This window comes from Zingiber officinale, chromosome 5A, assembly GCF_018446385.1.
Source record: "Zingiber officinale cultivar Zhangliang chromosome 5A, Zo_v1.1, whole genome shotgun sequence".
Classification (NCBI taxonomy): Eukaryota; Viridiplantae; Streptophyta; class Magnoliopsida; order Zingiberales; family Zingiberaceae; genus Zingiber; species Zingiber officinale.
Window position 1 is genome coordinate 101,671,347 of NC_055994.1, and position 16,610 is coordinate 101,687,956.

General features: G+C 34.5%; 1 protein-coding gene across 2 annotated transcripts; it reads left to right on the forward strand.

Annotated features, from left to right (window-relative positions):
- The first annotated feature begins 18 nt into the window (after positions 1-18).
- LOC121981252 (GTP-binding protein At3g49725, chloroplastic-like) lies at positions 19-16,245 on the forward strand. Of its 2 annotated transcripts, none has more exons than XM_042533684.1 (14): positions 19-529; positions 4,097-4,161; positions 9,343-9,405; positions 9,889-9,978; positions 10,160-10,272; positions 13,060-13,128; positions 13,241-13,385; positions 13,554-13,609; positions 13,743-13,793; positions 13,895-13,949; positions 14,040-14,096; positions 14,908-15,027; positions 15,135-15,664; positions 15,931-16,245. In XM_042533684.1, coding segments are annotated over exons 1-14 (1,851 nt in total). In that variant the 5' UTR covers positions 19-93; the 3' UTR covers positions 15,932-16,245. The 2 variants fall into 2 exon arrangements, with proteins under 2 accessions (XP_042389618.1, XP_042389617.1); XM_042533683.1 differs by having other exon boundaries at positions 20-529; positions 15,135-15,668.
- The last annotated feature ends 365 nt before the right edge of the window (positions 16,246-16,610 follow it).

The window sequence follows — 16,610 nt, forward strand, 5'->3', positions numbered from 1 at the left end:
ACGAAATTTCGCTGGTCTAAATTTAAGTCCCACAATCGCCGGCTCGCCCCGCCGCCCGTGTCTGCCACTCCCTCCGCCGAGCAACCCTCTATCATGCTGAGAGCCATCGCTCGCCTCCGAACCCCACTCCGGTCGCTGCCCAAACCCACTCCCCTCTTTCCTTTTTCTCCTCCTTTGCCTCTCTTCTCACCGGCCCTCCCCTCGACACCTTCCTCCTCCGCTCCACTCCCCGCCGCCTCCTTCTCCTCCAGCCGCCGAAGTAGAGAGGAGACCGATCAAAATGAGATTCCAGCGGGCAGCGTCTCTATCTTCGGTCGTGACCCCACGCGACCGCCGAGGCTGTTCGTGGTCCAGCCCCGCCTCCGCCCCGATTCCCTCCTCAAATCCAAGCTCGCTGAAGCTCTTAACCTCGCGAATTCTCTTGAGGAGCCTAGGGATGGATTCTTCGAGGAGGAGTTTAGCGCCAAGGAGCGGCCTCCCCATGTCGTTGTGCAGAACCCCGCTGCCAGATCGCAGAGAATGCATTCGGGTTTGCTATTCGCATGGTTTCCTTTTCAAGTGACATTCTTGTCTGCATACTTTATTTGTTTCTTCTATATGGTTACATTGTGGAATGCTTTTGTTGTATAATTGAACTTAACGATTTTTCCCCCCTTCGATCTATATCAGTATAACATACACATTCTCTGGAGGTTTAGTTGGATTATGTTTTAAGTCGGTTGAAGGATAATTTTTCACCAAGAGCACGGATAATGGAATATTTACTAATATGAGAGCACATTGTAATATATTTCCGAAGTGTGCTGTAGATTGATGTCTATAACATATGAAAAACAAGTTAGTTGGTTCTTGGTAGTAAATATGAGTTGGTGTATTTAGAAGGAACTGAAGGCATGACTCCACAGACAAGCGAATGATGCTCAAAACAATAATAGGATGTTGTTGCTACTGTAGCTACTTCAATCGGGACATAGACTACTGCTCAGTATTTCCCAAAAACATTTGCACTTGCACTTTGCCTTCTTTCTCATTTTAGATTATCACGATTTTGGACAATTTGGCATTATTTATATCAAGGGCAGAAAGCTGTTAGTAAGTTTTGGAGTTGGTGCGCATATTCTTCTGAAGTCTGGACTTCTCTATGGTTTAGATCTTGGAATCAGAGACATTTTGTACAGTACTTGTTTCACAATTTATCCTAAGATCCTATCCCGTCGCTGATATATTATGTAAATCCTAGTATCTAAATCAGTTGAGACCAGTTCTCTGAAAGAGCAAGGTTGTTGTTTATGACTATTTTCAGCCAACAAGAGAATTCATCAGTAACTTCCATACTAATTATCTTGTAATTTGTTTCCTCTACAATCTTATGGATTCATTTTTATTTTTCTAATATCAATGTAGTTAATAAAGAATAAGAAGGGGTGAGCAGGTAAAGTTTATTTATTTGGAAGAAATGGTAATCTCAATTCATACTCCATCCTGGCATCAACGGCTGCCAATTTTGGCATATTGTCAATGAAATATTTTACCATATCTTAGTGACAATAAAATATAAAATGTATACAAAAAATAAGCCTCACTGATTTATACTGAGCATTATCCCAATCATAAAATGTATACCTTGGGAAGCAGTATGTAATGCTTCTTACAAGCAGTCGCCATCAAACTGCTCAAAACATAATGTTTTGCCTATCATTTAAATCTCTATTCAGTATCTTTATAGTGTGTGGATACAGAATATTTTATGAAACACTCGCTGTCATAGCTGCTTATTTTGTTTCCTTGATGTTATTTTTAGAATATAGAGTTAGTGTGCTAGGCTTGTGCATATATCTTCAGCTGTATGATAGAATGATATATAATAATGAACCAGATTAAGGATTTAGTTACATCACAGTAGGGGATGCAAGAAGAACTTGATATAATAGCAATACAATATGCATTTTTTTTCCTTTTTAATATCAACTGAAATACACTGCTTTTTCAATATTCCAGCCACCCTCTTTTGAGTCTAAACTAGTGAGAATACTTAGTGGCACGTTAACTCCTTATAAACCAAAGAACCTACGTATGACAATTGAAGTCTTGTTTGTTTATTTGCCAACCTCATATTTAATTAAAACATCTTGAAACCGTTACATATATCTTCATGTTATAGTTGATAGATACCTTCAATGTTAAGATAAGATTCATGGGTAAATTTACTATTGTAAATTGTGAATATCTAGATTCTTTGCCACATGGGTAAATTTACTATTGTAGAAAGATAAAATTGTGAATATCTAGATTCTTTGTGGAACCAAAGTGGTTTTAATGTCATGTATTTGTCAATTGGTCTAGTATTTAATTCGAGTTTTTGATTTTTTTGAATCAAAGAAGAGAGTCATTATGTAGACGTTTTAAGGATCCAGACAATAGGTATTGTGAGGTGCATATCTCATCTATCTTAGTATAGCTATATAAGATCCTACCATTTAACAAAATACTTTTTTAAAAAAATATTTTCCATTTATGCTTAATAGATATCTTAATATTCAGTATATATTATTATTGGGAACATTTTGAATTTTGCATTATTTTTATATCATGAAGCATAATTAAAATTGTTGAAGTACTAGTGAAAATTTGGCAAAGTGGTTTTCCTCCAAGAGGGAAGGGGGACCAAGGACTTGTTTTCTATCGAGGGTCAGAAACAAAAGGAAAAAGTTAGACACTACAATGAAAAGGAAATAAAGGGAGTTGGATCCATGGTTTGAGGTGCTAAGCCATGTTGGTTGGCATGGGTGAAATTTACTGTTTCCTTGTTGATCGACATCAAGACACTTTGGCACTACACTGGCTCATGGAGGAACATAGAGCGAGAGAGGATCATGGTTGACTAACACCAAGATGCTTCTAATTAATTATTATATTGGTTGGATCTTCTGGTCTAGGCAAAAATAGGAGGGAGAGGAGGGATTTTAGTTGGCGTCGGTACAACATGAGATGCATTGGAGGGCTTTTGGTGGAATTACAAAGCAAGTGGGAAGTGTTAGGAGGCCAAGACCATAATGTAGAACATGGTGGTCAAGAATAGGGGAGAGATGGGCACACTTTGCAAACATGGAGAAGAAGCAACCTCGTTGGGGGAAGGACAGGGGAGGAGATACATTGGGTAAATAGCTGGATCTAATACTAAGTGAAAATGTAACATAGATTTACTAATGTTGTATCAAATAGGATACAACCCAAGTATTTATAGACTCTAGCATACTAATCTAAAACATAGGGAATTATACTAGGTAATTTATTCCTATTATACATGTGGTCATTCACAATGGAATATGAATGTTAAATTGTTGTGTTTTTATGTATCAAGTAATAGTTCCTGTAAAATTTATGACAATGGCACGAATGAAAAAGATTGACTTAGAAGATAAAAAAGAGTTCTCTTACAAAAGTATTTTCCATATGGTATGCTTTCAATTTATGTGAAGCCTCAAATATCTATTTGAATGTGGGCACATTCTACTTCTAAGATTGAGAATCTTAAGTAGGAATGGTGGTCAAAGTTTCATAGGTCAAATGATAGGAGCATGATCCTAGCTTAGATTCTACCATGATTGGCATCTAGATCTAGGCTGCTGTTTTCTACTTTCAGGAATTTTCTATGAAACTTCTTTGGCTAAATACTAGAAATTTAGAGCATAATTTCTATTTTTTGTTTGGGGAATAAATTGGTCTTGGAAAGTGAAAATAGAAATGTGTGAAAGTTATAAAAAATTTGGGAAAATTTTGGATATACAAAAGAGGACGAAAGTGGAGTATGCTAATTTTATTTCTTTTGTATGGTCATTCATGCAAGAGAACGTGAAGAACATACCTAGGAAATATAGAAAAAAAATGTGGAGTTCGCTAAAATAAAACTTGTTGAAGTATATGCTACAAGTTTACTCTTGTTATTATTTTAAATTTATTTTTAACTTCTTGGAAAATTGTTTAGCCTAGCAGAAAAATAAGTTCATGAATTGGCTAGGGACTTTTTAGTATATCAGATAACCTTTTCAACTCTTTGCATAGGGTTGTAATATTGGGTGAAACTTTTCTATTCCAGACAAATATTTTGGACAAGGGACAGTTGAAAATGTTAAATGCCATCTTACAGCCTTTGAAACAGAGGTACATTCCAAAACTTTTCTAAAGGAACTAATTGTTACTCGCCACTTTGAAATTTATGACATACAATATCAGTGGTTAAGTGGAGGATTTCTCCTTGAAGAAATGCTTCCTCCTCCTTCCTCACTATGCACTCATCAGATTTGTGTTATATACCTGGTTTTCGTATAATGTGCATGTCATGAGGGAACAAGTGAGAATGGAGGATCTTGGTGGGAGAAAACAAAACAAGGAGCCTTCTTCAATTATCATTTCAAATTATATTATTTCATGAGTGATGATCCAAACAAGATCAACTGTAGTTTACATCTAGATCTGTATTGGCCATATTGAGCTCTCTAACACTACTATTGCCCTGTCTCTGGTGGAACATTTACGTATCCCTAACTCTGCCCTTGTGCTATTTTTTTAATCAAATTGGATGTCTCCCTAGTATCATCACCCAATAAAAAAATGATAATTAAAGCTATAAATAAGAACAATTTCTGAAGTCCATGTTATTTTACACTTTTTCTTTATTTATGCTTATTTCTTGTGACATATAAGTTCGGTTGAATCATCGTTGAAAGAAGACTAGAGTGATTGTTCATTGAGATTTATATTTGAACTACCTTAGAATTTAGTTTGATCCGATCACATCTGATTTGCTTTTTCCATGTGTCTGATCATCCTATGACCGGTCGACTGAACATTTGTTTCCTTTTTTTTTTGCTTGAATACGGATTTGGTCTATGCTTATTTGCTCATATCTGTCGACCAAACCACCATGTTCGGTCAATCGAACCCTTCGGTTAACCAAAATCTTTATTTATTTATTTTTTTTTACAAAACAAAGTTAGCACAATAGACACGATAAGAATCCTGCAAAACAGAGTTAGAGGTAGATAATTGTGCATGGATCAAATTAATAGTTAAGACCAAGGTTTAAAATCTCGACCCGTGTTGAGGTTTCGGTTTCAGACCGGAACGATACAGTTTCGGTATATATATAAATATATTTATAAAATTTTAATCTATTTTTATTTATAAAAATAATTTAAATTTTGATTTTAAAATTATTTTAAATTATATAGCTATATATTATTTTTTACTTTATTTTTTATATTTTAAATAAAAATAATAAAATTATATAATTTAATTATATTAATTAATTAACAGTTTATTTAATTATTTTTTAATTTATATAATATATAATTATAATATATATAATAATTAATTAGAAATTATAAATTCTATATAAAATTTAACGATTTAATAAAATTCAACTTTTTCTCTTATCGTGATTCCGCTTCTTCCTCGCCACTCTCATCGTGATTCCGCTTCTCCTCCACTACTTCTCCCCCTCGCCTGCCGCCACCACCGCCACTACCGTCGCCTCGTCTTCGCCGTCGCCTAACCCTAAACCCTGATCTTTCGACAATACTTCCTTCCGGATAAGTCTTCATCTTGATTCCTTCTTCCTTTTGTTGCACGTGCTTGACACGCGCGATGACGCAAACGAAATTGTTGCCGTGCGGTGCCGGTCCGGTGTCAAAACGGTAAAAACCGTCCGTGTCGGGCGGCATGGATCGAGATTTCATTCCTTGGTTAAGACTTCTTATCTTGACTTAGAAACCTCCGTTGGTTTCTTAATCAACGCCTAAGGTTGTCCCAACTCGGACACGTCCTTACCCAGAACGAAAGTCTTCCTCAGGATTTACCCTACTTACTTGTCAAACATCCGGCCACCTGTTTGGACTTCTTCTTCAACTTAGTGTCCGATTGACCTGATCCACTAAGACTTTCTTACAATACCAAATTAGCATAATAAATACAAATAGTAAAGTAAACAGTGTTAGCAACATATACTTTGGTCGTCCAAATACGCTAGTTCGGTCAACCGTGGTCGTCCAAATACGCTAGTCCGATTGACCGTGAGCGGTCGACCGGAAACCTTGTTTCGGTCACACTTGCTTGGAGTTCACTCCTCCAAGACTTATCACTACCTAGGATTCATTCCTCTAGGGGTTTCCTTTTGCTTGGAGTTCACTCCTCCAAGACTTTTCACTGTTCACTCCCTTAGGGTTTTCCTTTTACTTGGAGTTCACTCCTCCAAGACTTCTTACTACCTAAAATTCACTCCCTTAAGATTTTCCTTTTGCCAAACATCTAATCATCTTTGACCTGCTAGGACTTTTTAAACATATTGTCAAACAAACATTAAAACCCCAGGTGTTTGGATCTCTAGTGGTGAGGAACAAATGGACCAGAGATAGTTGAGAAAGAAATCAGAGTGTATTGTAATATGTAGATTAATAAAATTGCTCTATGCAAAATCCTAGAAAGTATCCCTAGCTAGAGAGTTGACTCAATCAAGGAACCTATCTAAATCCTCTGTTGAACAGTTAGTTTAATGAAGTTTTTTACCTACTTGCATGCTTTGTGTACATTTTTTATTTTGGAAATTAAATGTTGTAAACCCTATACAGATTACCTGCTTGACTATGCTTACAAGTTTGTGAATTGTGGATTGTTGATTTAGATATTACAAGCTGTAAATTGATACTCTACATAATTTATATGGTACAGAAGAAAGACAACAAGACATGGTCTATTTTGTCCTGATCCTTCCCAATAAAGGGAAGGGTTCTTTTTAGAGGATCCCTCTTCCCTCTTGTTCCTGTTTAGTCTCCTTACTTTTGAAAGTAGGTTATATATTGCCTTCTTTCTCTCCTTCTCTTTTTTCTTTGATTTTGTTTATTTTACTAGTAACAATAGGCGATGGCATTTGCCTAAATTGCAGATGCTAGTGATAATTAAGAGAATATTAATGATTTGACCAATATACTTTCTGAATTCTACTGAATTTAATGAAGATAGAAAGAACAATAGCCAAATAGCCAATGAAATTGAAATAATTAATCATAAATGTAGTTTCGGTTCAAATTTTATATATAACATAACCAAATATGGATGGTCTTTTCTATAATGGTAGAAATTAAAAAGACTTATGATTTCATGTACTTCAACTTGAAAATTCTCTTTACTCATTAAATGAGTGTATGATTGAATCATATCTGTCATATCTGATTGGGTGATACCAACTAAAACAATGAGTCCAAATCTTCCTCCGTAATTCCCAAAACTTCTTCGTAGTTGCTCCATTCCATGCCTCATTTCATAGGGAACCTCAACGTGGCTCTATTTTATTATATTCCCTCAACGTGGCTCTATTTTATTATATTCCATCTATATCCCAATTCCATTCATGTAATGTCCCTTTGGTGTCATTGGCATAAGAGATGTCATTTATAGTCTATTACTCTATTTTTTCTATATATGGAAAATTAAGAAATGATCATTTGGAGCTTTTCTGATAATTGTAACTATTTAAGATTATAACACTAGTAAACTAATAATGATTAGATCATTTCAATCACTTTTAATTATGTTAAAATGAGGTTACTTTGGTGTCCTTCGACACCTCATGCTTCTTTAATCAATTCATACTTGTCTAACTAATAAAGCTTTTTCGTCATCTTTTAGTATTTTGATACTATCTTAATATATATTTTCTCATTTTATGATTATTGAAGATACTCATAATTAACCCAGGATAATTCATTTTCTTTTTTCCCATTATCCCAATGCATGACTTTAGTATTTCCTATATACTGTACACTTTTTAAACATGTTTTTCTAATTGCCAAACACTTTGTATCATAACAAGTATGGCTGATCCTTCGACAATATTATTAAACTTTTGTGTCATGAAGGGGCAAATGCCAATCACACAAAAACTCTAGAAGCTTCTACTTAGCCATCCACTTTTTACTTATTAATGATATTATTATTATTATTATTATTATTATTATTGTTATTATTATTATTATTATTATTATTATTATTTGAGTGCTGTTATAGCGCTATACAAAATCCTCTTTTTAACCAAAGGCATGGGTGACGAAAATACAACTTCAGAAGCTTCTTGCTATTTGAACCATCCACATTTTATCCTATACATTATCTTTGCACAATGGAAAAGTTGCTGCTGTGTGACTTGTCACGGTTTCAAGTTACGGAAACAGTCTTTTGAAAGACAGGATAAAGATGCGTACAATAAATTCTTCCCCGGGACTCCGCAATAGCTTCGTGTTCCAAGTTGCCATTTTATTAATGTCCAACAAAATTTCATTTTTGTTGAATAATATATCCTAAATATCTAAAACTCCAATTTACGGAGACATATTATTCTCCATTTTAGTTATTCCCTTCTTTTCTTATTATTGAAGCTACATTTTAGTTCTATTTAGCTTAAATTCCATAGGCTCTAAAAATTCTCTTCACAAACCATGCTTTGAGTTTATCCTATTTGCAAGCATATCAATTAGAATAATATATCGTCTATATATAATATACATCTGGAAGGTGTGTGATGTAAAACATTAGGATTGCGCTAGACCTTGATAGCCAGCAAAGAACAATGTAACAAACTCTCAAGCATCCTTAACTGAATTTATTTTATACCAACTTGCAATTTTAATACATTTAATTTAAGTTGTAATTTTCTGCGGTTCATATTTACCAAGTAAGTTACTTGCAATGTCTATTTGATTAGCATGATTCACAACTTGGACAATTGAATTAGAGTTTGATTGAGATGCTTATCAAGTTATGAACACTTAGTATACTTAGTGTAGTGGACTCACAGTTCACCACCCCTTTGGCCTATCTTTGTTTTTTTTCTCTGTGAACAGATTCTGGGAGATTATGAGTTAATCTTCTGCAGAGGTCAGAACCTTCCCTCATATGCTGTCTGTTTAAATAGAAAACATAAGGAAGCCTAATTTTTTGTTTTGTTTGTATGACTTATTAAACTGAATAAAAGATTTTAAAAATTCATGCAGAATTCAATTTATATTGATTACGTTCTAGTTTTGTTTTCAATTTTGTGATGTTAGTAATGAGATGGTCAGTTGCATATCAAAGGAACCTAATATAGAATTTTTTTTTTATACATTAATTATGCTTCTTCTTTGTTAATTGCTTATAGAAAGTCTTATTTGCAAAATGTAAGATTATCTTTTGAAAACAATATGAAACTCTTCTATTCTCTAATATAGGTAGGAGATGTTTTCTCTCCATTTGTTTTATTTTCAATTCTCAATGTGATGTGACATTTTTTTTCTTGATTTCATTGAACAGAATAACATAGATGCAGTTTTCATCAATGCAATCCTTTCTGGGATTCAACAAAGGAATTTGGAGGCAAGTTGGAGTACTTTTGCATATAATTTTTGTTATGATAAAAATGATCTGTAGTCTTCAATCGTTATTGATTCTTATTTAAGATTTTTCATCTTTATGTTTAAGCATAGAAATTCCCTGGAAATTCTTAAAACTTCTAATGTCATGTGAGTTAATATTCTTTAGCTAATCAGTAGCACAAACTTGAATTGAACTTAATATGATTGCAAATAAATATGATAAATGAGCTTCATGAAAACTTTCATAAAGGCATCAAGTATAAAATTTTATGCCCTTTGAAGTGTGGCAATGGTTGGTGATAATTAAAGAGAGTTTATTGATATACACTATACAGTAATTGTATTGGTGTACATGAAAGATTAATATAGTATTTAATATCTGCTGCTATATACTGTTAGTCTAATCTTCAGTTGATGCTAGTACGGTTCAATTAGAAGGTTATATAGATGTATGATATTACTGCATCATCATGTGATTTAGCAGGTTGCTTGGGGGAAACCGGTCTTAGATCGTGTAGGACTTATTATTGAGATATTCAATGCTCATGCTGAAACAAAAGAAGCAAAATTGCAGGTATCTTAGTTTTTTTATATTTTTTATTTATATGAACAAACTATGTTAGTTCACTTTTTTGCTTCTATATCCATTTGCTGAGAAAGTCTCTTGCCTTTTAAGAACATGATCTTTCTTATCCGTTCACAGCTGAATTACATCACTTAATCTGACTTACAACTTGTTACTCTCATTGCCATAGTCAGAATTAGCAGCCCTCGTGTATAAGAGGAGCAGACTTGTGCGAGTCCGTGGTTCAGGTGGCCGGCTGACTTTCGGGGGAAGTGGAGAAGCAGAAGTTGTCAGTGCTCGAGGGTGAGCATTATCCACTACCTTAGCAGTTGACTTAGCCCTGCTTTGCCAATAGTAGGGGTTTCACAGTAATCTTGAAATACTTTATGTTGCCAATGCTTCTTGAAATGCTTCTAGTTGCCAATGCTTCTTACCAATTTATATTGGAACAATGAATCAAGTGATTTTTCCTGTTATAGCTTAGTTTTTCTGGTATGGTCCCCTTATGCAAATTAGGAATTTTAATTTTGCAAGTTTAGACTTTGTAAAAGTTGATTTTGGCAGATCCTTTTATTTAGGGGAATAAGTTAATTAAGTTAGTTTTGATTTGGTAATTATTTTTTTAGAGAATAAATGATTCATTCCAACCTAGCTAGTTCTTTAGGTATAATATTGTTTTTTTAATAGGATATTTTATTTTATTTACAATTTTATTTGGGGTGGATTTTGCGAAAGATCTCAAACACAATAATATTTGATTTGTTAATTTGTTCTATGTATGAGATTGTTGGTTTTTGGTGCTGCATCATTTGATATGAGAGTTGAATTCTTGGATTTTGTATTTGATACTTTCTGATATTCTCTTGCATTCACTGGTTCTTGCTACCATAGCAAATAAAGGCAACCTCACATTTTCTTGTTCTCTTTAGCCTCAAATGAAAACTAACTTCTCGTATCCTTCCAGGCATGCCTTCCTATGCGAACCGGCGATGTATCCCTCACTCCTCAATACTCTTATTTCACCACTACCTTTTTCCATCACTTTTAGCCACCAATCTTGTAGACCATCCATAGTGTACACGTGCTCTCTACCCTGTTCTGGTTGCAATAGTCAATCCTGTTGCTTCTCTATCGTTCGCCACCTCATGCAGTGGTTTGTGCCTCTCCCAGCTCCTACAATCTCAAGCTTGACCCTATTCATGATCCCCTCTGCGGATCCATGTGTTTGACTGACTCCTCTCTAGGTTGGCCACTGTCATAATTGGAGCCTCAATTCCAGTAGCGTGCCTCCATGAAGAACTTGTTCATCAACTGTTCATGTCCAATCTGCACTGTCACCTCTCTGCTTGACTTCAACTGACAATCTGCAATTTTGGTGAAGGAAAAAAAAGAATAGCGAGTAGTAGTAATTATTTGGAAAAAAGGGTAAAGGAAAAAAGTTTGTTGTCCCTATCACTTGGGATCCAATCTAAGAGGTTCTGAACTCAATTCAATACACATTGTAAGAGGGAAGCAATTGTGATATACTACAAGGCTGATTTGATCCAGTACAAAGCACATTGCAAAATTACAAGATACGGACACCTAGTACAAAGCACCAATCATTGATCAATGTTTGAATTCTGTGTTGACAATTTCAACAATAGACTAAGTTCACATCACCTTAGTGTGATTGAACCTCTCTTAAAATTGCTTTCGTTTAATTTTTTTGTTTTGCTTCTTGTATTTCTAATAAACCTTAGCTTCCATCCTACCTAAAAACAATCATCATCATTATTTATTATCTTATTTGTTTCCTAGTTTACTGTGCTTCCTTATTTCATTATTTTCAATTTTTATATCAGTAATGACAAGAGAAGGGATGTAGACTCTCAAAAAACAATGCTATATAACAATTCAGTAGACAACTTACAACGATTTAAAGAATATGCTATATAACAATTCAGTAGATGACCTACAATGATTTAAAGAATATGCTATAATGCTATATAACAATTCAGTAGTTTGGCAAGGAATGAAAATCATGATAGACTAGATCACTCATTTAATATAACCTCACAAGTCTCACTTATACATAAAATGCATCATGATGATCATTGCATGTTTAGAGAAAATCGCTTTCATGGAACCAATAACGGATCTTGGCCTAGGCATAATTTAGGAGATGAGACCATGTGTTGAGATAGAAGTTTAGTTTGATGGCCGATTAAACCTGGATGGATTTATTATAGATTGGCTAGCTGAAATGGAAGACTATTTTGATTAGCATAACAGGACCTGTGTCACAGTCAAACTCGTTGGAGTCACTGAGAAATTTTAGTAAAGTAGTACATCACAACATACTTTAAGAATGAACAATTTAGTAGGTGGATAAATTTGAAATAGCCATCCTGGGCGAAATAGAATGAGTAAGATACCTCCCATATTAATCATCATTTGTATGATAATATTTCTTTCAATATTAATCATATTTGAAAGGGAACAAAAATATTTCCATACTAATCAGCTTCTCTATGATAATATTTTGTTGTGTGAGATTATTGGTTCCCGGTGACCATACATCATGATGGCTATGCAATTGTCAAAATATTAATGCATACCATCTACATTACTCAAAATACTTTTCCCCCGTACCTACATTGGCTCTGGCCCCTGACAACAACACTCCATGTCAAACAATGATATTTGTGTTATCCACAAAAAAATTTACATCTAGATCGAACATGGTATGAACTTAGTTAGCCATGTCTGAGTAGCATAGCTTGGCAGTATTATGGGTTCTGATATTTACTACTAATGCATGCCTTATTGTTTGATTGGACTACACTTTAAATGACATGTCCACAAAGTAGCTGAGTGATTTCTAAGTATTTAAGATGATTATTCTTCATTCTGGAAGCAAACAATTTCGTTAATTTCATCATATGAGGAAGTAATGCCTTGGAAGTTATTGGAAATGTTTTTTTTTCCTCAGGATAAATATTTTAGTACTTTTCTGCAAGTTTTGGAGACGAGACAAACAGGAATACTATGTTTAATTATATTTGATCTTTCAAATATTTGTCGTTTGTAACCTTTTTTTTTTTGCAGGAGAGCAAGTGGAGGGCGTGGCTTCATTAGTGGTGCTGGAGAAACTGAACTGCAGCTTCAACGCCGGAGGTTATTTTTAGATATCTTGAATGATGTTTCTATTTTCATGTCTCATTTGATTCTCGTTTAATTTCTAGAAATGTTGCTTAAAGATTCTATTCAACCATTGAACAAACTCCAGAATCCAGGAACGTAGAACTTATTTACTATCCCAGATTGAGGAAGTTCGACGAACAAGGGCTTTGCAACGATATGCACGCAAAAGGCATGGTAGTTCATATGGCCATTCCTTGGCAACTGTTGCAGTTGTTGGATATACAAATGCTGTATGTGATTGCACTTGTATCGTTTTCCTAGCTAGTTATATTTTGGTTTAAATTATGGAAAAGAAACTAGACTAGGATCAATTTTCAGCTATATTTCTTTAAAGTTTCTAGTTGCTGTTTTTTAGCTTGATCAAACTACCCTTCCTCATTTGAAACACCATTATCCAGGGCAAATCTACATTAGTCAGTGCTCTTTCCGAAAGTTATGTGTACAGTGATGATAGGTATTTCTACTTCACATCTAGTATTTTCTTTGCAAGCATCTATCCCAACCTTTAAGAATTTTGTTTTTCTTATAACTGTTTGTTATTCTATGTAAAAATGCCTCAGCTTACATGGAATTTTACCTCTCTGTAGGTTATTTGCAACTGTGGATCCTCGATTGCGGAGTGTCATTCTTCCATCAGGGTATTTTTATTGTAATCTTCAATTCTTAATTAAACCCATCTAAGTAGGAGCTAGAATTTTATTTCTGTTTGCACCAAATTATTCGCTGATCATGCCACCAGGAAGAAAGTGCTTCTTAGTGATACCGTTGGCTTCATCTCAGATTTGCCTGTACAGGTAATACAAATACTATTTTGTTTTGATGTGTCATCTGAGAGAACCTGGTCCTCTCCACTGCTTTTTGACAATGTTCATGCTAATTTTCAGTTAGTGGAAGCATTTCACGCAACCTTGGAAGAAGTGGTTGAAGCAGACTTGTTAGTAGTATGGTTTGCTGTTCTCTTATTATTTATTTATCTTGACTTCTTTTTTTATTATTTTAAAGTTTGTGTTTTTAAGAAGAAAGTACAAGTCAATGTTGTCCTCAATTTGTCAGCGCCTACAGGGTATTTTTATGCATTGCTTTATTTTTTGGGATTGGATATAGTACCTGGATGAAGATCTAGTAGCCATATGAATACTGTTCTGGACTTGTGTTGTTATAGTACTAGTCTATCTATTGGCATACCTACTGGATATACTATCTGAATAAGGTATTGTTGATTACCCCTTGCTACATATTTGCAAGGGCTAGCAATATTAAACATTTGATATGTGATGCTTCTAGACGGTTTTCATTTTGATTTGTTTCTCTATCCTTCGTACCAGTCTTAGGATTCATTTATTATCTTAGTCTTTTTTCTCTTATCAAGCAAGTTGGCAAACAAAATTCATATTCAGATGAATCAATTAGAATTGTTGTGAGGGAAAGATCACTTGAAACTACTAAAGTGACTTGAAAGATTAACTGTTAATAGCAACATACTCCTAGTAAGAGTTTAATTGTGGGATAATATTTGTGTGCTAGATCTTAACTTGATTAGACATGGTTTGCTTTATTGTATAGTTGTGGTGGTTGTTATTATTTGTCAATGGTGAAGGATTTTGTGTCTGTTACAAATTTACAATATTGGGTTTAGTTTCATGTTACAATATTAAATGCAGTTTCCTCTCGTATACTCTTTGGTCAACATATGAACCCTACTTTTTCTGCAAAAACCAGAGCATGTCTAATACCTGATTGGGAATTCTGCAGCATGTGCTAGACTCCAGTTCACCTGATCTTGATGAACAACGTGAAACTGTACTACAAGTGCTGAAACAAATTGGGGTATCAGACGAGAAGATTCAAAATATGATTGAAGTTTGGAATAAAGTACTGCTATGCATATGATGGATAACAGATGTTAAAACTATTGTTTAAATTTATTTAATGTGTTGGTTAAAATAAGTTATTGATAATCTTGTTTTGATCTTGTTAAGATTGATCTTCTTGAAAATAATGGTGAAGCTGAAGACTTCCACGAAGAAGAAGAAAGCACTGGTGAAGACACTGAAAAATGGCAAGAGGAGGATATGGATTCTGATGGTTCATCAGGTGAACTTATAGATGCTGAGGATGATGAGTGTGATGATCACCAGACTTCTGAACTTTCACAAGAAGAAACTATGGATGGTGCTGATGACATGGACTCTTCTGGGAACACGGATTTCAGTGATGTTCCCTCTGAACTTCCATCCGAAGAGAATCTGAAAAATTTTGATGTTCAAAAGGATGATGACTGTTTGGTAGAATGGAATAATAAGAAGGATACAAAAGAAAGCCATGAAACCTGGGCAACCAACCGTGTGAAAATTTCTGCAGTGACAGGAGTTGGCTTACAAGAGTTGCTGTATCTCCTAGACAAGAAGCTAAATTCAGATAAATCCTCCGAACAGAATACTTTTGGTCCTTACGATAGGAAATGGAGACCTTCATATTCTGCAGATGTTGAAAAGGCTACAGAGCAGTAGTAGGTATTTAAGCAAGCACAAATAGTTTTCCATGGAGAACAATTTCTGTTAATTGAAATATATTACCAATGGCATTTGCCAAGTACATTTTGAAATATCCTAGGTTTTTTGTTGGAAAGTAAAATCGGATTGATACTTAATTTATCTTCCTTGTTAATTTTTTGGCGAACAAAAACTAACTAAGCATGGTTCTTACAGTGCTTTCTTGTTTAAGTTAAATCTTTTATGGTTCCCTTGTGACAAATTCTAGCCTCTTGTGCTGCAGGTATCAATTTTCTTTGAAGAGATGGTTGTCCCTCAATGGACATTCTTTAGGAACTCGATTTGAAGAAGACATATATCTTAATGGAAATTCACTTCAGGTGATTGAATCATGCATTGCGTTTCTTCCTAAATTCTTTTGGTTCGTATGGTAATTCAAGGGTGATGCTATTGTTGCAAGCTGCATCAAAACTGAAGATTTAGGTTACAAAAGCCTCCGAGAGAGCTTGTAATAAAAATGTAAGATGTCTTTACATTTTTGTGATAACACAAGGGATCCATTACATATTTAAACTAAAGTTAAATCGTCTTATTATTCCCCCATCCGTGCACTATTAGTTCTTGAACGTAATTGGCTTTCTTATTATTATCTAATTAATGTACATAATACCTTTTCGATGTGTACTAGAAACGTAGAGAATGGGCGAGGAGACATTCATTGTAGGAATTGAGTCTGATGGAATGTCTGTGATGCGTGATGGCAACACACGAGTTGCCCACTCTTTTTTTCAATGATTTCACGAGCTATGTTATGTTCTCTGTTTATAATTGCAACCAAGTGAGCCACATATACTGGGAACTCATAGATTTCATGACGGTGCATGTCTGTATATTAATTGTTTAACAATTTTTATCATCGTATTATCTATTTTTGTTTTATGACCTATTGAATCTTAGATACTC

Excerpts from the sequence above, each read along its gene's own strand:
- LOC121981252 (XM_042533684.1), top strand. The coding sequence starts at position 94 with ATGCTGAGAGCCATCGCTCGCCTCCGAACCCCACTCCGGTCGCTGCCC. Across the intron at positions 13,129-13,240 it reads CTGCAGCTTCAACGCCGGAG|AATCCAGGAACGTAGAACTT; the intron begins GTTATTTTTAGA and ends AACAAACTCCAG. Across the intron at positions 13,610-13,742 it reads TATGTGTACAGTGATGATAG|GTTATTTGCAACTGTGGATC; the intron begins GTATTTCTACTT and ends ACCTCTCTGTAG.